Source organism: Hyla sarda, chromosome 1, assembly GCF_029499605.1.
Source record: "Hyla sarda isolate aHylSar1 chromosome 1, aHylSar1.hap1, whole genome shotgun sequence".
Classification (NCBI taxonomy): domain Eukaryota; kingdom Metazoa; phylum Chordata; class Amphibia; order Anura; family Hylidae; genus Hyla; species Hyla sarda.
Window position 1 is genome coordinate 180,487,649 of NC_079189.1, and position 22,617 is coordinate 180,510,265.

General features: G+C 42.3%; 1 protein-coding gene across 2 annotated transcripts in view; it reads left to right on the plus strand.

Moving 5' to 3' along the window:
• Positions 1–22,617, plus strand: part of AP1AR (adaptor related protein complex 1 associated regulatory protein) — a 75,682-nt gene that overhangs the window by 31,483 nt on the left and 21,582 nt on the right. For both annotated transcript variants that reach the window (XM_056564790.1, XM_056564779.1), the window contains exons 3-5: positions 2,793–2,819; positions 9,201–9,226; positions 13,995–14,091. In XM_056564790.1, the coding sequence (XP_056420765.1) occupies positions 2,793–2,819; positions 9,201–9,226; positions 13,995–14,091 (150 nt within the window). The remainder of the gene's footprint in view (positions 1–2,792; positions 2,820–9,200; positions 9,227–13,994; positions 14,092–22,617) is intronic.

Below are 22,617 nucleotides of genomic sequence, written 5' to 3' on the forward strand. Positions count from 1 at the left end.
GATATGGTGACCCCCTATAATGCAGCGTGAGGGGGATCTAGAGATATGGTATAGTTATCACTCTTGTCTGGTTGGTGGAATAATCCATGAGGGCAAAGTGACGTGTGAGGGTGAGTTTCCGAACGAATCTGTTTAGATCCACATACAAGTCGAACTCGTTAGCTGTACTGGACGGGCAAAAGGAGAGGCCCCTGCCCAAATGATTCCGTTCTGCTTCATTGAGACGGTGTGTGGAAAGGTTGAAGATTTTTATACTTTCCTTACAGTTGTCTGAAGTTATTGTGGTTCTTGAACCCAGTTCTGCTTGAATTTTGGGAGGAGTAGGTCTTTTCTTCTGGCTCCCTCTCCCACTACAGCCCTTTTTGGTTTTTCAATTTCTTTCTCTTTTTCCAGTTCCTTCCGTTTTGAGGTTTCGCACTGTAGTAATTTGTGATAAATATTGACATTGGATCCTTTTTATGGTGTAGGTGGAGGTTGGCGTTAGTGCCTGTGGTAGGTCTAAAAAAAAGTGGAATGATTGTTTTTCCCGTACAAGATGGGACTGTGTGTTGGAGATGCATTCAGTGGATTGGTTCCAGTAGTAGAAAGTTCTAGATTAGATAGTTGGGTTTCGCATATGGTAATTAAGGATTCATTCAGAGAGGAGCATAGTTCTGCTGGTATGGGGTCTGCAAAGAATATGGGGGGAAAGGAGAGTGAGGAACGCATAGTGGCTTGTTCAAAGAGTTTATCTAATTCCTCAGTGTTCAGTTGTTTTTTCATGGTTTGTTCAGGTACTGCTGTGGTGGTTGGAACAGTGGTATGGATGTTTAGCGGTTGAGGATCCAGAGTTGTGTTATTGAGTTCATGTAGCAGAATGGCATGGTCCGACAATCTTTTGTATAGTAGGGGAAAGTCCGGTAAACCCCTGCAAGGTGTGTTGGTGGTGGATAGATGGGTGTCCTGATGTATTTGAGCAGGGATGGGAGAATTGATGATTGGAGTATCCTTAAGAGTTTGGGCAGACAGAGCATTTTTCCAGTGTGGGGTTTTATTGTTATTGATGATAGGAGTGTCCATAGAATGTTGAAAAGATGGAGCATTTTTCCAGTGTTGAGTTTGGCAGCTTTTTTTCTGTGTGAGTCCGACTATTGGTAAAAAATCTTTTTTTATGTTTGATCATATTTTGGTCGTGATTTATTGTTGTTGTTATTATTGTGATGCTTTATAGGTTGACCCCTGGTTGGGGTTTTGTTGTGTGGAGAAGTGCGCATCTTTTGACCATGGTCTGGGTTACTGGAGCATTCCTGGTTAACTCCTCCTTTTTCTTTGCTGGATTTATCTTTTTCCTTTAGCCAGTATTTGATTTTGTTAGTCTGGTAGTCCCTCCTATCGCAGTTGAGTCTATTCACTTTCTTTTCTAAAGTGTCTTTTTCTATATTGAGAATTCTGTGTGATAGTGTTCCATCCAATTTGGCAAAGTCCATATGGATAGAACACTATACCATATCTCTAGATTCCCCCCCCCCATCTGTACGTATCTCAAACCACCTTCCAGTTCTTTCCCGCTGCATCATAGGGGGTCACCGTATCGAAACATTTTTTTGACATGGTCGCAGTGGACTTCAGAAGCCTAAACCGAGTCTACGAGATCTAACCTCTCCAAAAAATGAAACAGAAGCACTCAAATCACTTTCTAAATATTCAAACTTAATCATTAGAAGTGTGGATAAAGGGGGAGGGGTCGTCCTCCAGAATAGAGCAGGCTATGTCAGCGAAGCCTTTCGGATATTGGGTGACTATTTTATTATTATAAAACACTAACCTATGATCCCACTACGAAATACCAGAAAATTTGCCTCGATCTTATTAACAACGCATACTCCACTGGAATCATCAACAAAATGGAAAAGGAATTTATGATGATTACCAACCCAAAACAGCTACATTTTACCACCTCCCTAAAGTCCATAAATGCACTACAAACCCACCAGGCAGACCCATCATCGCCAGGATAAACTCCATATCATGCAACATGTCAAAATATGTGGACATATTATTACAAAAGTATGTGATCATCTTGGATTCTTTTCTAAAAGACACACTCTCTGATTGAAATACTAAAGGATTTTGAATGGCAACCCAACTATCACTGGGCCACCCTCGAAGTATCAGCGCTGTACACCAATATCCCTCACAAACAGGGTCTGGAGGCAGTAAAAGAAGCCCTGGATGGTGATCCCTCCCTACCGACAGCTCAAAAAACATTTATCTGTGACTGTATGCTTTTTTATCTTGCAACACAACTACTTCTCATTTGAAAATAAAATATACCTACAAACCCACGGGACCGCGATGGGGACGCGTTCTGCGCCGGCGTTCACAAATATTTACCTGCAGCCTTTGCAAATTTTCAACCCTTGTTTCAGACGCTATTGCCCTATGAGGAGATCTACCATATTTTTTCTTGTAGATATTCATAAATTAAGACTAGGCAGTCTAAAAAGTGCAACATTTTTCAAACACCATAGCACACTTTGGTAAGTCTGTGTAGTTAGCACTAAAAAATAGACACTATTAGTAAATGTGGTCCTATGTTTTTCATTTTGCTTTGCTCTGGAAGGTTTCCAACAGTTATTTTGTTTGCTTTTGTGTGTGTGTTTTATCTGCAATGGTTTCTAAAGTGACAATGATAGAAAACCACATTTTTCTGCACATGAATACTTACTATATGTGTATAGAAGAACAGAATTGAGACCCTTTTTGAATTGTGTGAGTTTACTTATACATACTTATTTTGTGTCTTCTAACAGTTTGAAAACCTTGTAGAAAGTGATGAGGTAAGTATTTCTACTTATTTATTTGGTGTATCCAGAGCATGACACTATTTGTTAAACAGGGCATACTGTGGGAAACTAATATTAAAAGTGACCTACTTACATGTTTCCAGATATAGGGAATGGAAATCTCACCACATCACACTAACTGGGATGATGACTCCTCTTCCTGTAATAATTCATCCCTGTAATTTATCCCTATATATTTGTTTTCTATCCCCCCCCCCCCCCCCCCACACACACATTTAAAGTACCACATTCTGCACATTAACCTTTCTTCACCTCCATGTTACCATGCAGGGGTTTCATATACTGACAACAGTTCCAAGTGCTGTTATTTGGTGGTTGTCTCATTAATAAAAAATTGGTCTATGCTGATGCATTATGTGAAATTAAACCTATTTCAAATGTACAATCATTTCTAAAAAAAAATGCATTATATGAGAGCTATAAGGTTACTAATCCCCCTTGTGCCTACTTTATTTTGATAACTGTTGCCCTTGGTTAAAATCCACTAAGGTGGGTCACACATGTTCAGTTCATCTGCAGTCTTCTGAAGGTAATGGCTGTTGGTCTCCTCCTCCTGCATCTAGCAAGAAACCAGGAAGTGATCAGATATGGGGGAGAAGAACTCTACAGAGATGTGTGATATTTAAAAAACATAAAAACAGCACATTTTTACTCCTTTACATATGTATGTGGTACGCATCGGATTTTACCAACTTTGTTTTGTGGGACAACCCCTTATTCGCTCTTTACATAAGTTAAAGAGAGATGGTGAAAGGACCAATTCAGAAGTGGAGACTTGTTACTTTGCTGATCTGCATTGTGACCATAAATGACCCCTAATATTCTATTAATAGTAATTTAAAACTGAATGAGGATCCTTAGTTGTTAATACTTTTTTATCTTCAGGTTTACCTGGTACAAATATATGTTTTTGCTACCAGTGTTGAGCAGCACAGAAACTTTCTACAGTGTCTCAAGTAAGTCCACCCCTGACATTTTATATATGTTTCCATGTGATAACACTAACGAAACGACACTCTGCTACAATGTAAAGTAGTGAGTGCACAGCCCTTCAAATAGCTCAACATACAGCCATTAATATCTAAACCTTGGCAACCAGTGAGTGAGTACACCCCTAAGTGGAAATGTCCAAATTGGGCCAAAATTGTCTCAATTTTTTGTGGCCACCATTTCCTTATGCCTATTGGGCTTCACCAGAGCTTCACACGTTGCTACTGGAGTCATCTTCCATGACGACATCACTGACCTGGTGGATGTTAAAGACCTTTGCTCCCCCACCTTCCGTTTTATGATGCTCGGTAGGGTTTAGGTCTACATGCAGCCCCAGACCATGACACTTCTACCAGCATGCTTGACTGTAGGAAGACACACTTGTCTTTGTACTCCTCACCTGTTGGCCTCCACACAGCCTTGACACTATCTAAATCAAATATGTTTATCTTTGTCTCTTCAAACTACATGACATGGTTTCAGTAATCCATGTCCTTAGTCTTCTTGTTTTCAGCAAACTGTGTGGGCTTTCTTGTGCTTCATCTTTAGAAAAGCCTTCCTTCTGGGACAAAAGCCACTCAGACCAATTTGATGCAGTTTGTGGCATATGGTCTGAGCACTGACCATCTGACCCACACACAACCCACGCCCCCCCCCCCTTCCCTTCATCCCCCACGCATGTGCTCATCCTCTTTGGTCGACACTGTTATACAGACTTTGCACTACTTTGTAGCAGAGTGTCATTTATTTTGTGTTTATACATAAAAAGATATAATAAAATATTTACACAATTGTGAGGGGTGGACTCACGTGAGATACTTTATGTAGAGCAGAGCTCAGTGTTCCACTTATGGAGTACAGTAAGCTAGGCATGTGCCCAACCCAGGAAATCTGTGCATAAGCTAAAGGGTATGTTTTCTTGTAGCCTATATGCCAAAGGTTTATTGTTACAAATTGTATACTGTGTGAATTTAAAAACTAAACTAAACTTGTATGTGATGTGTGAACATAACCCAATAGTAGAAGTGAGTGTAGCCGGTGAAGAGCATAAGTAGGAATAGAATTGGTCTGTATGCTCACACCTGATACAAATGTAAGGCCTAATGGGTAATATAGGCAGAAAGGATACAGGCAGAAAGTGCTGGCTAAATAACAAGAGTAAAAAGATATGTATGAGACTGACCTGGCCCCATTGCTGGCAACTTGTCATGTGTGAAAGTTTAGGTACATTCAGGATTTGACATGAATTTGCGAGTGGATTTCTGCGACTCCTCTTAACATGGACACTTTACACGCTGCTTTCAAACTGTAATAAGAAAAATCACGTTATGTGTAGACCATGTGGTGGAAATCCCCAAAATAAAATTATACAATTGGGAAACGGACTGAAAGTAACCGATAATAGACTATGGTTACTGTGGGTGACACATCATTAAACCTTTTTTGTGGATGTCCTGTTGTATACTTGCAATGTTTCCTAAAAATGTGATGTGATTTGGCCTATTTTGAACATACCCTTACCATGAAAATAAAGTTTCCATGACAGACATAGAAGACATTCTAAAATTAACAAAGATGTACCCCAGTCTTTTCTTGATTTGAAGGCAGATGCAGAATGTAAAACTGTATTTAATAACAGCATAAGGGCTCTAGCAATTTAGCTTAAAGGGGTATTCTGCCCCTAGACATCTTATCCCCTATCCAAAGGATAGGGGATAAGATGTCAGATCGCCGCGGTCCCGCTGCTGAGGAGTTCGCTCTGTGCGTAATGACGGGCGATACGGGGGACGGAGCAGCGTGACTTCATGGCTCCGCCCCTCGTGACATCACGGCCCGTCCCCTTAATGAAAGTCTATGGGAGGGGGCGTGACGACCACCACGCCCCCTCCCATAGACTTGTATTGAAAGGGGCGGGCCGTGACATCACGAGGTGCGGAGCCGTGATGTAACGATACTCCGGCCCCTGTACTGCCCATCATTACGTGCAGAGCGAACTCGCTCTGTGCTGTAATGAGAGCGCGGTGCCGCAGCGGGGATCCCAGGGGTCCCCAGCAGCGGGACCGCGGCGATCTGACATCTTATCCCCTACCCCTTTAAGGGTCTATTCACACGCACAGTATTCTGAGCAGATTTGATGCGCAGGATTTCAAGCTCTGTTCAGTCATTCAGTCTACATTGAAATCTGCAGCAGAAAATCCTGTGCATCAAATACTGTACATGTGAATAGACTATTAAAGTGATCATTTTAGAGGCCTCTTGTAAAGTGCTTTTTGTTTGTTTTTTTTCCTTCTCATGAAAAAGGAGATATTCAGTACTGGGGTTAGTGTCTGCATTTTACACAGGAGCATTGTTACAACAACACTACAGGAATAGGTGCACTACTGTGGTAGATGTAGACAATGACATTGACTAACCCTCAACACTGATGTTAAAATTGAGACATTAGCCAGCATATCCTTATATGAAGGACATACCTGAGCCCACACACCAACGCCAAGGTTTCTCAAGTGGCACGGGAGCTAACACTAAACCTACCTGTGCATAATAAGCAAAACCAGGGGCCAATGGGCAATTACAGCAGCATTAAGTCGACTCACACACTGCTCCCAGGTTACCTCCAGTGTGGCTGAGCACACATACAATGGGAAGAGGGAGACAGGCTATGAGCCCCACCCAAGCTGGCTGATATTTTGCTGGTCTCACAGGTGCACCTTAATGCTACCTAAAATGATGATAAAGGTGCATTGGTATACATTTTCAAAAAGGCTACCCCTTAGACGTGGTCTAAGATGGCAGGAGGTGCTCAACCCCAAATGCGGATGTGCATTTATGCTGGGGGCAGATCCTGCACTTGTGGTCTGTTGCTATGGGCAATCCCCAGCATACAGATGCATACAATGGAGGATGCCTGCAGCAGACCACAAGTACCACAATGGCATCCTTCACCAGATGAATAGGTGTGGCTGTAAACATATAGATTAAAGGGGTATTCCAGGTAAAAACTTTTTTATATATATCAACTGGCTCCAGAAAGTTAAACAGATTTGTAAATTACGTCTATTAAAAAATCTTAATCCTTTCAGTACTTATGAGCTTCTGAAGTTAAGGTTGTTCTTTTCTGTCTAAATCCTCTCTGATGACACCTGTCTTTGGAAACGCCCAGTTTAGAAGAGGTTTGCTATGGGGATTTGCTTCTAAACTGGGCGTTTCCCGAGACACGTGTCATCAGAAAGAATTTAGACAGAAAAGAACAACCTTAACTTCAGAAGCTCATAAGTACTGAAAGTATTAAGATTTTTTAATAGAAGTAATTTACAAATCTATGAGAACACATACCTACATTGATCGGAATTGATATGGTAGATGCGGTGTTAGGATATATGCAGGGTTAATTCAACTGTAGCGATAAGAAAATAAATGAATGTGAATGTGCACTAGTGCTGTATATAAAGTAGCAATAAATCAATATAAGTAGGTAAAGTACACTGGTGCTGTAATTGGCAATAGATAAATATAAATAAATAGTATAAATGCTCTAGTGGTACAAATGATGAATTATAAAACAATGAATAGTAGCAGGTTGCGGATAAAATGTAATATAGCAAGGACCGCAAGTAAATTATATATTTTATTTATATATATATATATATATATATATATATATATATATATATATGTGTGTATGTTAGAGGAGGTATGTATACCTATATATGGTGGTAATAGAGAGTAGATGATCCTTATAGATGCCCAATAGTGGTATTTGGTAGCTTTTCCTATATGTAGAATTGAAGGGGCGGCACTACAAATGCAAATACAAAGAATGCCCATTAGTGATGAATGTTTCTGAAATAATGATATAACAATATATTGGGACGAAGGAAGCCGATATTGCTTCTGAAACGCGTTGGAAGGAACTTTGAGTCTTCTCACACTCCGTAGTGATGTCACGAACAGGATACGATCTGATACGTTAGCAACCATCAAGCTAACCGCGAAGCAGGGCAAGTACGGTTGAGACGCCACCGGCCGGGGCGTACTCCCATTATCTCCAACTGGACTTTTCAAAAGAAGCATTCAGGAACGAAAAAAACGCTGCAGGAACGCATCTAAACCGCAAGTACAAACGATACAAGAAGCAACCTATAGGCAACACTGTGCAGGTTAGGTGTGTTCATGCAAGTAATTAGCAGGCACTCTTGCACGTCCAGTGCCAAAAGTGTGCACCACTAAGAGGTATCTCTTGATTTACAGGGCTGTTACTGCTACCGCTAATCACATACCAGGTATTCCTACAACCCCTCTACCCCGTATATACCTCTATATATTGTTATATCATTATTTCAGAAACATTCATCACTAATGAGCATTCTTTGACTTGTAGTGCCGCCCCTTCAATTCTACATATAGGAAAAGCTACCAAATACCACTATTGGGCATCTATAAGGATCATCTACTCTCTATTACCACCATATATATGTATATATACCTCCTCTAACTTCTTTATATATAATATATAATTTACTTGCGGTCCTTGCTATATTACTTTTTATCCGCAACCTGCTACTATTCATTGTTTTATAATTCATCATTTGTACCACTAGTGCATTTATACTATTTATTTATATTTATCTATTGCCAATTACAGCACCAGTGTACTTTACCTACTTATATTGATTTATTGCTACTTTATATACAGCACTAGTGCACCTTATCCATTCACATTCATTTATTTTCTTATCGCTACAGTTGAATTAACCCTGCATATATCCTAACACCGCATCTACCATATCAATTCCGATCAGTGTAGGTATGTGTTATCTCATATATCATTAGTTAAGCGCGTACTGGTATATATGTGTATTTTACACACACACATATATATATATATATATATATATATATATATATTATTCATTTAAATTATTGTACTATATGAGGAACGGGCACTCATATCTCAGTATCGTAGCTATCTATATTCACAATATTTCAGACTCAAAGCGCTTGTCGTATACAATTTTTTAGTACCTTTTATAATTTACAAATCTGTTTAAATTTCTGGGACCAGTTGATATATAAAAAAAAGTTTTTTCCTGGAATACCCCTTTAATACAACAACACTACAGGAATAGGTGCACTACTGTGGTAGATGTACAAAATGACATTAGCTAACCCTCAAAACGGATGTAAAATTGAGACATTAGCCAGTATATCCTTATATGAAGCGCACACCAGAGCCCGCACACCACGCCAAGGTTTCTCAAGTTGCAGAGGACCTAATACTAACGGGAGCATTGTTGTAATATTGGACTTGATAACATTATAAGTAATGAATTGTGTATTGAAATGTGTGTTCTCTTTCTCCAGGGGGAAAGCCCAGGAAGCAGCCAAAGGTAAAAAGGATCTCTCTTGAAAGTAAACCATTAGCCATTCTAGACCAGGGCCTCACTACTAGGGAATTATGACTAAGGATTATCAGTCAACCCCAAATTTCCTCCAGGAGTAATCTCTTTAGGTGGTGCTAGAGAGAGCCTTTTTCCTTTTAAACTAGTGCTACTTTGCCGATTCCCCTCAAAAATAATGTAGATTAGTATAGGCGTTTTTTATTTGCCATTTTATTCCCTGCATTTTTCTCTTTTACGAGTCATGTAAATCTTTCATCATGTGACTCGGATTTCTATTGAAGAATTGGGTTGGCAGATACGAATATCCATACACAGTAGGAAGTTACCACTATATATATATATATATATATATATAATATATATATATATAATATATATATATATATATATATATATATATATATATATATAAAATTATATTTAAAAAAACAACACACAGCATCTGAGCCTTAAAGGGTCCGGTGCTTACACACTCCGGTACTCCGGTGCTTACACATCTTATCCCCTATCCAAAGGATAGGGGATAAGATGCCTGATTGCGGGAGTCCAGCAGCTGGGGATGCCCGTGATCATACACGGGGCACCCCGTTTGTAATTAGTCCCCGGAGCGTGTTCGCTCCGGGACTGATTATGGTCGACCGTAGGGCTGGCGGCGTGTGACGTCATGCTCCGCCCCCGTGTGACGTCACGCTCCGCCCCTCAATGCAAGCCGACGGGAGGGGGCGTGACAGCTATCACGCCCCCTCCTGTCGGCTTGCACTTTTTTGGTGTGAAAAAAAATAAAATAAAAATGCCCCCAAAAAGCCAACTCGCCACATGGTGTTTGGAGGATTTTTTATTTATATTTTACAAAACCACTTTGTGTGTTTTCAGCCTAGCGTATTGTACGTTGAAAATGCTTTATTTACCTAAAAGCAGGAACGCATTTAAAGGGGTACTCCGCTGCTCAGCGTTTGGAACAAACTGTTCCGAACGCTGGAGCCGGCGCCGGGAGCTCATGACTTCATAGTCCCGCTCCCTCGTGACGTCACGCCCTTCCCCCCTCAATGCAAGTCTATGGGAGGGGGTGTGATGGCTGTCACGCCCCCTGCCATAGACTTGCATTGAGGGGGTGGGGCGTGACATCATGAGGGGGCGGGGCTATGGCGTCACAAGCTCCTGGTGCCAGCTCCAAATGCTGAGCAGCGGAGTACTCGTTTGAGTGTTATAATGTCCAGAAAAATGAACATGACAAATCACAGTATTTCTTTTAGGTTGTCTGGTAAAACCTGGTAAAATCTGCTCCTTGTGTATGTTTAAACAGGTCCGTTCAGGAATTAGTCCCAGGTAGTAGGTATCCCCTGGGGGATATTGTTATTTCCCTCTATCATAAATGCTCATATTAACTTATAAACATATTTGCTGATCCTTTAGTTGTGGAATGTAGGCTTGTGTCTACCAAATAGCTTGAAGGATCACAAAGGTTCAAGATAGTCAAGTTTTAACACCATTGTATTTAGTCACTTTGTGCTGTAACAATGACTCCAGCTATGACATCAGATTTGACAGCAAGAATAACGCAGCTTACATGACAATTTTTGCTGTCAAAATAACAGACCCATATATAACTCAATGTTATCTTTTCACTAGCATTGAGATTCATTGCTTGGTAAATAATGCATAACTGTTGTGACGTCTGCAGTGAACAGTAAGGTTTCTTGGAAACTGACATACTGTTAGAAGTGCTCATTCTGACATTTTGTAAGAATATTTCATATAGCTCACTGAACTTCATACGCACATTCTATCTATCGTCATTGTCCCTGACCTCTTTAAATCAGTCATTGAGTCCAAAAAAGTGGAAATGTTGTCCATTACACTAAGCTCATGGTCACATAAAAGATAGAATGGAATCTGAAGGACAGACAGATGTGTGAGCTTTTTTAACTTTCCACTGGACTGTAACCAATCGACTTATAGGAAGAAAAAAATGAGCAATGTTAGTTATATTGTGTTTACTACCTATGCAGTTACCAACTTAGCTGTTATAGTGCAGCAAGCTGCACGTCAGCTTCACCCACTTAAGGTAGGTTCACACGTACAGGATCTGCTGCATGTTTTCTGCAGCTGATTTTGCCGATCATGAGCAACGGAACGTGTGGGGTCATGTGGAGCACGGGCATACTCGAAAATAACAGTGTTCAGGTTTAGAATTGGTTTGATATTTGCCTTACTTTAGGATGGGATTTTTGCTTATTGTATCTCATATGTTATGCACCTAGGCACTAATCACCTTGCATATTCTATGCGTTATTTAACTATTATGTTTCAGGTTAGGGGGCGCCAGGAGTCACATACCATGGTTCCATCATTTTATTAGGATTGTGTTACCCCATTATTTTCTTGTCTGTGGATATTGATCTATAAACTGTAAAAAAAAGTTTTCGTGCTCCAGAATGGAGAGCGCCTGGCCCCCTCCCAGTTTTGTTTGTGGTGTCCCCTGTATGGGATACTGTTAATTGTTTTTAAATGTCTGTTTTGTATGTGATGGCTACATTAATAACATTTATAAGATTTTTTTCATTACTCTTGAGTTATTGTTTGGGTGTGCATTTGCCTTACAGTGTGTTGTGCTTGTTCTCTTTTGGATAGTGTTTATTTTACACCCTGTTTGCACCCCTGTTAATTGATTTCTCATAGCTGAGCCCCCTGGTATGTGTATATCCAGATTTTGCTACCTATTGACTTCAATGGGTAGAAAAATACGGTAAACATGGGACTCATGACCCTACTCTTTGGGGTCTATTCACACGTATGGTATCCTGCACCTATTTGATGCACTGGATTTGAAACTGCAGATTTGAAGCTATGTTCAGTCATTTAGTTTACATTAAACTCTGCAGCTTCAAGTCCTGGGCATCAAATATGTGCAGGATATTGTATGTGTGAATACGCTCTTAGGGTAGGGTCACATGTGCTGTATTTTTCTATTCATTGAAGTCAATGGGTAGCAAAGTCAGCTGCGTATTTTGCTATCCATTGACTTCAACGGTTAGGAAAATACGCAGTAGCAAAAAACACAGCAAAATACAACACATGTGACCTTAAAGGGGTACTCCGCCCCTAGACATCTTATCCCCTATCCAAAGGATAGGGGATAAGATGTCAGATCGCCGGGGTCCCGCTGCTGGGGACCCCGGGGATCGCTGCTGCAGCACCCCGCTATCATTACTGCGCAGAGCGAGATCGCTCTGCACATAATGACGGGCAATACAGGGGCCGGAGCATCGTTACGTCACGGCTCCGCTCTCGTGACGTCACGGCCCGCCCCCGTCAATACAAGTCTATGGGAGGGGGCGTGGCGGTCGCCACGCCCCCTGCCATAGACTTGCATTAAGAGGACGGGCCGTGATGTCATGAGGGGCGGAGCCATGACGTCACGCTGCTCCGGACCCTGTATCGCCCGTCATTACGCACAGAGCGAACTCACTCTGTACAGTAATGATAGCGGGGTGCTGCAGCAGTGATCCCCGGGGTCCCCAACAGCGGGACCACGGCGATCTGACATCTTATCCCCTATCCTTTGGATAGGGGATAAGATGCCAGGAGCGGAGTACCCCTTTAAGGGGAATCTATCAACTGGAATACAATGGAGGTGGGAGCTGGCTTTCCAAGCTTCCCTTCCTTCATCCCCACTGCTGCCAAGTTCCCTCCCACCTTGTGAATATGCATTAACTCTTTACTCCCACATCCTCATGACGTGAGAGACTATGCCCACATGAGCAATGCACAGGCACTACCAAGAGGGTCTAGATGCAGAGTGAAGCTCTAATTTGCCACTGCCTCGCTGCACCCAACTTCCAGTTGTAGAAAGGCAGTGGCACACGGCGCTCACTTGGGAAAAGACTCTGTCAACATCAGGACATGAGTGAAGACATTGGCCCTCATTTACTTAGAAAATCGGGTTGTAAGTCTATCTTGCTTTCTTACCCGACTGCTTTTTTCCCGTGGTATTTATTATGTCGCATCCCGTTTGTCGTATGTGGGTTTTGTAGGTTTTGGTTTCCAACTCCTCTGAGTTGTCGTGAAAAAATCCACAACAATGCAACAAATTTGGGTTGGAAACCTTTATAAATGCGTGGGAAAGCTCAGAAATGTTGGGTTACGCCCCTCTTTCGGGTTTGGGAGAATCCACATCGGGTCCGTCGGGAAAAAATGTTGCATCGTGTCGCAGACTGGCGCATGATGTCTGCGACATGGCGCAGACAAAGATGCGCCAAAAAAACACGACAAAACAAGTCGGGTTTACAATAGTAAATGAGGGCCATTATGCATATTTACGAGGTGGGAGGGAACTTGGCAGCAGAGGAGACAAGGTAAATAAAGCCTGGAAAGCCAGCACCCGCCTCTATTGCCCATAGCTGGAAATTGTACACATTAGCAACTGGGTATTTAACTCTGGATTGGGACCACAGATCTTAGTTCGTAATACAACTTTCTAATTGGGCACTTACACTATAACCCTGTGTATTGGGTTAAGTATGGGTTAACCAGCTGTCAGATCCCTTTAAAGTGAGTGGGAAAAACTACAGTCAGAATGTCCTAAAAAAGCAGAGATCAATAGGAATACTTTTCCCTAAGCTAACACCACACATGTAGTTATTGCAAAACCAACAAGTGCCTTTAAAGCTTTGCAAGCAGACAACAATCTGATAAACTGCAGACTGAGCATGATGGGACAAAAAGATCACTTTCTTTTTTTTACTTTTTTTCACAGACCCTTAAGTGAAGAAGAAATATTGGATCTAAAGGAAAGACACTACAACTCTATTATAGAGCGCCAGAAAACAGAGGATGTCAAGATACAGGATGAGGTAATGGACATGGTCAGAACACTCTGGTTCTGTTGTATTAAAATGTTCTCATTGCTCAGCAAAAATTATGTAATGACTACACATTGGCTGCAAAATGCAGTATATTACCTTGTGTATTACCTAACATTTTTAATTACAAATGATCACTTCCACATGTACCTGCTAAAAATATCACTACAAAACTATATGTATGGAAATATAGTTCTATACTAGCCTCAACATTTCTGGAAAGGCATTTCATCCGATTTTGGAAAAGGATTATGGGGACTAGCATTTCTTTAGCCACACACTGATGTTCTGATTGTATGATGTCATGACTTTGTATTTTCAAGGACTACCTGGTCAAGGTGAAACTGGTTAAATTCTAAAAACAGATCTCTCTTTAGTATGCACACAAACCCAGAAAACTCTCGCTATTTGTGTATTTTGGACAACTGTTGATTTTAGACTTCCCTTAATGCCACAGGCAAATTTTAATTTTTTCCTCCTTCTGAGAGCCTTAAAAGGGTACTTCGCTGCTCAGCATTTGGAACAAACCATTCCGAGCGCTGGAGCCGGTGCCGGGAACTCGTGATGTCATAGCCTCATCCCCTCAATGCAAGTCTATTGGAGGGGGCATGACTGCCACCATGCCCCCTCCCATAGACTTGCATTGAGGGGGCGGGGTGTGATGTCATGAGGGGGTGGGGCTATGATGTCACAAGGGGACGGCAACGGCTCCATTATTCGGAACAGTTTGTTCCAAACGCTGAGCAGCGGAGTACCCCTTTAACTTTTTTTTATTTCTCCATCCGTGGAGCCATATTGGCTCTTATTTTTATTTCTTTATTTTTTCACGCCTTGGTGCAGTGAAATTGATATTATCTGTATTTGTCAGCTCTGTATTAATACAACTATACACAATTTGTGTAGTTTTCCCTATATTTTACTTTTTAAAACTAACAAATTAAGAAAAATTAGTGTATAATTATATAAATCGCCATTTTCTTACCCCCTTTTCAGTTTACAGAGCTGTATGGTAATTTTTTGCGTCATAACCTGTAGTTATTATCGGTACCATTTTGGCATAGATCAGACATATAATGTGACAAATGTAACAATTCTGGTCTTTGATTTATTTAAAAAAAATGTTACCATGTTTTTATTGGTTGTGTTTCAAAATAAACAAACCAACATCCTTACAGGGTTAAAATTCACAAAAGCATAAAAATACACTGAATTCAGGTAACAGATAAATTCCAGGAGATCCAGGAAGCACTGGATAGGTATGTGTAGAGGAGGCTGCAAAGGCTATTCTGTGGGTGAATATGATTAAAATGATCCCCATGATTACATACTATTATTGTGCAGCTTTTTAAAAAAATCTCTTATTTTCATTATTATTATTATTTTTTTTTTCAAAATCAGTTTTTTTTAAATTGCTCTATTTTCACCACCTATAACTTTAAAATTTTTCTGTATATGGTACTGTATGAGGGCTCATTTTTTTGTGCCATGACCTGTAGTTTTTTTTAATACCACTTTTGTGAACAATTTATTCTTTGTTTGTAAATGTAATGTGACCAAAAAGCAGCAATTTTGTATTTTCTTTTTTAACTTTAAGCCGCTCACCGTACAGGATAATTAACATTGTTTTGATAGATCTGAAATTTACACACGTGGCGATACCGAATATGTTTAATTATGACCAAATGGGTGTATCACGGTATTTTTTTAACTTTTGGCGGTATTTCCTAGCCCCCCCCATATTAATTATCAGCCCACATCCCCATCGGGGTAAATACATATCACCCGCAAGCGCTGCCCTCCTCGACCTGTTTGTTGCGGCCGCCGGCACTCTATACTGTGCGGTATCCCTATGCCCGGGCTGCAAAAAGTAAACAAAATAAACTTTAACGCACCTACGTCGGCCTTATGCTGGGGACGGGAACTTCGGAGAGCTGTCAGCCTATCACCGGTGATAGGCTGAGCCCACTGTCATGTAAGAAGCAGCTGCAGCCGGTGATAGGCTGATGGCTGTCCAAAGTTCCCGTCCCCAGGAAACAAGTGAGGCCAGTACCGGACCAACGGGAGGGGAGTTTAAAAGTTTATTTTGTTTATTTTTTGCAGCCCGGGCATAGGGATACCGCAGAGCATAGAGCAGTGGTCTCCAACCTGCGGACCTCCAGATGTTGCAAAACTACAACTCCCAGCATGCCCGGAGAGCCAACGGCTGTCCGGGCATTCTGGGAGTTGTAGTTTTGTAACATCTGGAGGTCCGCAGGTTGGAGACCACTGGTACATAATACCAAGGTGTCCATTTTTCCAGGCTTTTCTTCTGACTTACAGCACAAGAGGGCCTCCTTCACATCGGTCAAGTCACGGCTGCGGGAGAAGGGAGTTCCATACTCCATGGCTTATCCTGCCCGGCTCCGGTTAGTGGATGGAGGTCGGGCCATCTTTTTCTCTACCCCGCAGGAGGCAGTCTCTTGGCTGGACCGCAGACGCTGATTCCGAGTTATCCTGAGTAGCTAACCGAATCCTGCGAGTTGCTTCCACCTAGTGCCCTTTCTGGTGGCTTCGGTTGTGCACTTGCCCCTCCCTCCCCTCGGTGACCCCTCATTGCTGCAAGACAGGTACTGTGTGCTTCCCTGGTGGCCCAGTTTCCCCTCCGATGCCCGATGCTGACCCGTCCTCCAGCTCCTTGTCACAGAAAAACAATAACCCCCCCCCTTCCCCTTTTCCTCCCCCCCTGACTGCTCTTCGGGACCTTTGTATGCCATATGTCGCCTTCCATGGCTGGTATTCTGCCACTTCTCCTGACATACTTACCTACTTTCCCCATGGACGCTATGCCGTGATTCCTGATCTGCCCTTTCCCCTGTCCCGAACTCCATTTCCGAAAATGCCAACCATGTCTCCCTTATGGACTGTCCTGGAACCCCGTCCTGTGGATTCATGGCCCCTTTTTTCCTCCTTGGTTACTCGGCCCTCCGTCCCCCTGGGAAGCCCTGTTTCCCCCCCTTCCCTCCCCTAATCCCCTCCCCTCTCCCTTTACCTCTCCCCTCTGCTTCCCATTTCCTTCCCTTCTTATACTCTTCCCCCTTCCCCTCTTCCCTTCTCTCCCTCTCTCTTTTCCCCTCCCCTCATAGTTACATAGTTACATAGTTACATAGTTAGTACGGTCGAAAAAAGACATATGTCCATCAAGTTCAACCAGGGAAATAAGGGGTAGGGGTGTGGCGCGATATTGGGGAAGGGATGAGATTTTATATTTCTTCATAAGCATTAATCTTATTTTGTTCCAGGAATGTATCTAATCCTGTTTTAAAGCTGTTAATTGTTCCTGCTGTGACCAGTTCCTGAGGTAGACCGTTCCATAAATTCACAGTCCTCATGGTAAAGAAGGCGTGTCGCCCCTTGAGACTAAACTTTTTCTTCTCCAGACGGAGGGAGTGCCCCCTCGTCCTTTGGGGGGGTTTAACCTGGAACAGTTTTTCTCCATATTTTTTGTATGGGCCATTTATATACTTATATACGTTTATCATATCCCCCCTTAAACGTCTCTTCTCAAGACTAAACAATTGTAACTCCTTTAATCGCTCCTCATAGCTAAGATGTTCCATGCCCCATATTAGTTTAGTCGCACGTCTCTGCACCCTTTCCAACTCCGCAGTGTCCCTTTTATGGACAGGTGACCAAAACTGAACAGCATATTCCAGGTGAGGCCGTACCAATGCTTTATAAAGGGGGAGTATTATGTCCCTGTCCCTTGAGTCCATGCCTCTTTTGATACATGACAATATCCTGCCGGCTTTGGAAGCAGCAGCCTGACATTGCATGCTATTCTGTAGTCTGTGATCTACAAGTACACCCAGATCCTTCTCTACCAGTGACTCTGCCAGTTTAATCCCCCCTAAGACATACGATGCATGCAGGTTATTAGTACCCAGATGCATAACTTTACATTTATCCACATTGAACCTCATTTGCCAAGTGGATGCCCAGACACTTAGTCTATCCAAGTCATCTTGTAACTTATGCACATCCTCTATAGACTGTACTGTGCTACAAAGCTTGGTGTCATCTGCAAAGATAGAAACAGAGCTGTTAATCCCATCCTCTATATCATTGATAAATAAATTAAACAACAGCGGGCCCAGTACAGAACCTTGGGGTACACCACTAATAACCAGGGACCAATCAGAGTACGAATCATTGACCACCACTCTCTGGGTACGATCCATGAGCCAGTGTTCAATCCAGTTACAAACTAAAATTTCCAAACCCAAAGACCTTAACTTACCTGTCAGACGTCTATGAGGGACAGTATCAAACGCTTTAGCAAAATCCAGAAACACTATATCCACAGCCGTTCCTCTGTCAAGGCTTCTACTCACCTCTTCATAAAAGCAAATTAGATTGGTTTGACAACTTCTATCCTTAGTAAACCCATGCTGGTTATCACTTATAATACTATTATCCCCTATGTATTCCTGTATGTAATCCCTTATAAGTCCTTCAAACAATTTACCCACAATGCACGTTAAACTTACCGGTCTATAGTTTCCTGGTGAAGACCTAGAGCCCTTTTTGAAGATTGGCACCACATTCGCCTTGCGCCAGTCCCATGGCACAATACCAGACACCATAGAATCTCTAAATATCATGAACAGGGGTACAGATTTTACTGAACTTACCTCTCTAAGAACTCTTGGGTGTAGTCCATCCGGTCCTGGGGATTTGCTTACATTTATATCACTTAACTTACCTTGTACCATCTCTACATTAAGCCAGTTCAGTACATTACATGATGTGTTACCAGCACTGACCTGGCCAATGTCAGCTCCTTCTTCCATAGTGTATACAGAACTAAAGAACCCATTCAGTAGCTCCGCCTTCTCTTGATCGCCTGTGATAACCTCCCCATTATCATTATTAAGGGGTCCTACATGCTCTGTCCTTGGTTTTTTTGCATTTATATATCTAAAAAAATATTTAGGATTAGTTTTGCTTTCTTTGGCCACCTGTCTCTCATTTTGAATTTTTGCTGTTTTTATTACATTTTTACAGATTTTATTAAGCTCCTTGTACTGTTTAAATGTTATAGCTGACCCATCAGATTTGTATTTTTTGAAGGCTATTTTTTTGTTGTTTATTGCTCTTTTAACATCATGTGTCAGCCATGTAGGATTTAGTTTTAATCGTTTATATTTGTTCCCCTTTGGTATATATTTAGCTGTATAGTTATTTAGAGTTGATTTAAAGATGTCCCATTTACCTTCTGTATCAGTATTTGACAACACCTCCTCCCAGTCTATGTCCTGTAGTGCAGCCCTCAGCCCAGGGAAGTTTGCCTTTTTAAAGTTATATGTTTTTGCCTTCCCCGTCTGTCTTTGTTTTCTACATTTTAAGTCAAAAGTAACTATATTGTGGTCGCTATTACCATGATTTTCCCGCACAGTTACATTACCAACCAGCTCTGCGTTGTTGGAAATGATCAGATCCAACAAGGCATCACTTCTTGTTGGGTCCTCCACAAACTGGCCCATAAAATTATCCTGCAATAAATTTAGGAATTGTCGCCCCTTTGTAGTTTTAGCCAACCCCGGACCCCAATCTATATCTGGATAGTTAAAATCTCCCATTATTACCACTGTACCTGCCCGGGCGGCCCTCTCTATTTGTTTATGCAGCCGAACTTCTATCTCTTCAGTGATATTAGGGGGTCTGTAGATTACCCCAAATATTATTTTTTCAGTATTTCCCTCCTTTTGTAATTCTACCCACAATGATTCCACCTCCTCAGAATCATCACACACTATGGCATCGTTCACACTGACTTTCATACCACTTCTTACATACAGACAGACTCCACCACCTTTTCTGTTCATTCTATCCTTGCGAAACAATGTAAACCCCTGCAGATTAACGGCCCAGTCACGCGAGGAGTCCAGCCATGTCTCAGTGACCCCAACTATATCAATATGTTCCTCCAGTATCAAGGCTTCAAGCTCCCCCATTTTATTTGCTAGGCTTCTGGCATTTGTGAACATACACTTTACATTTCCATCCTTTATGTTATTGGGGTTAATGGGATTCAAGGGTGTAAGTTTTATTTTCCTATGAAGCCTAATCCTATTAACTATTCTAACCCCTCCCTCCGCTCCACCCCCAGGTACATTTATAATTCCCACCTCTCTATCTACACTATCTTCCCCCTCTTTGCTGTAGGTTCCCTCCCCCCAAGTCCCTAGTTTAAACACTCCTCCACCCTTCTAGCCATCTTCTCCCCAAGCAAAGCTGCACCCTCCCCATTGAGGTGCAGCCCGTCCCTACGGTAGAGCCGGTAACCGACAGCGAAGTCAGCCCAGTTCTCCATGAACCCAAACCCTTCCTTCCTACACCAGCTTCTGAGCCACTTGTTTACCTCCCTGATCTCCCGCTGCCTCTCTGGTGCGGCTCGTGGTACTGGTAGTATTTCAGAAAAGACTACCTTGGAGGTCCTTGCCTTAAGCTTGCGGCCTAAGTCCCTGAAATCATTTTTAAGGACACTCCACCTACCTCTTACTTTGTCATTGGTGCCAATATGTACCATGACTGCTGGGTCCTCTCCAGCCCCGCCCAACAACCTGTCAACCCGATCCGCGATGTGCCGAACTCGTGCGCCAGGCAGACAACACACTGTTCGGCAATCCCGGTCTTTGTGACAGATTGCCCTGTCTGTCCCCCTAATAATTGAGTCCCCCACCACTAGTACCTGTCTGGCCTGCCCTGTACTCCTCCCTCCCTCCTTACTGGAGCAGACACCCCCCTGGCGGTCAGAGGCGGTATCCTGCTGCAGTTCTGCTAGCTCTGTAATGGCATCCCCCTCATCTGCCAAGCGGGCAAACTTGTTGGGGTGTGCCAGTTCAGGACTAGCCTCCCTGACACTTTTTCCCCTACCCCTCTTTCTAACTGTAACCCAGCTAACTGCCTGACTGTCCTCCCCCACCTCTATTCCCGAGAGTGCCTGCTCAGTGAGCAGGAGACTCCTCTCCATGTTGTTAATGCTTCTCATTGTTGCCAGTCGCCCCTCTAGATGCAGGATCTGGGCTTCCAAACGGACAACTAGCACACATCTCGCACAACAATATGCACCCTCAAACTGTTGTTCAAGGATTGCATACATTGAACAGGATGTACATTGGACTGCATTTTCCAACATGGAGGCCATCTAGTTATGGGGATTTCACAAATGTATAGGAAAAAACAGACAGTCAAAATTACACTTAAAATTTTTTGTAGACCTTGTGGGTTCAAAAATTAAAACTCACAGCGATCTCAACCTCCTGCTTTCAAACTCCAGTTTTTGAAACTCCTCTTTCACGCCCCCTCTTACACAGCAACACTCAAAAAGAGCAAGCTCTCAATAAGAGTCCCAAGCTAAGATTTATACACCTGTGTCCAATCTACTCCTCCTACACCCCTAGAGGTGGAACAGAGAAAAAAAAAAAAAAAATGAAAAAGGGTGTTTAAACTCTAACAGTTATCCCACTATGTGCAAAAGAGAAAAACTTACCCAAAATATGAATGTGGGCTATAGGCAGTCGCACCCACTCCACAGATTCACTCTGCACAACAGATAATCACAGTTTTTGAAACTCCTCTTTCACGCCCCCTCTTACACAGCAACACTCAGAAAGAGCAAGCCCTCCTTTGTTCTTTGTCTGTCTTATTACCTCCCTTTTATTCTCTACTGTTTCTTTGCTCCCTCCTTCCTAGTTCTGGGTCAAGGATTTCCGCCTTGTCTATTTAAGTAGGTTCTCCCCACTAGATGGAGCTGTTGCTCATTAGATGCTTCCATATCTGAAGTGCTGTTTTGTTTTCTGTTATGTTTTGTTTGTTGTCCCCCCATGTTATTAAGGGGGGTGTTCTTCTGTCTTCCTCTACCTGCTGGCGGATGTCACCAATTACTCTTTGTGCTGGCGTGTGTATGGTATGTGTTTTCTACTCTTTTATTCGAATCCATGATTGCATGTTCTCTCTTGTTGTATGGATGGGCTCTGTTTGTTTTAGTATGTCACACCACTGAGAATGGCGGACCTTAGGGTGATGTCATGGAACATTAGGGGTGCAGGCATGCCACGTAAGCGTACTTTGATATTCACGCACATTAGACGGTACCGCCCCCATATAGTGGCGTTGCAAGAAACTCGCCTCACCCCTGATAGTGGGTCAGCTGTCTAAATCATGGGTCCAGTGGTCCCAACATTCCTTCCATACATCTTTTTCTAGGGGTGTATCTGTCCTGGTTAGCCGTATGGTACGGTGGGATCCTGTCACGGTCCGTATAGATTCCCAGGGCCGCTATATATTTTTATTTATTCTTTCCTGAATAATGTACTGTTTGTCTTGCTTTTCATTTATAATCCTCCCTCTGTCTTCATGGATATTCTGTATAAGGCAGTTACTTTTGCTGCAGGCTATCCCTCTGCTAGAGTTTTGTGTATGGGGGACTTTAATATGGTGTCTGATCCGGCACTGGATTGTCATAGCCCTAGGGGT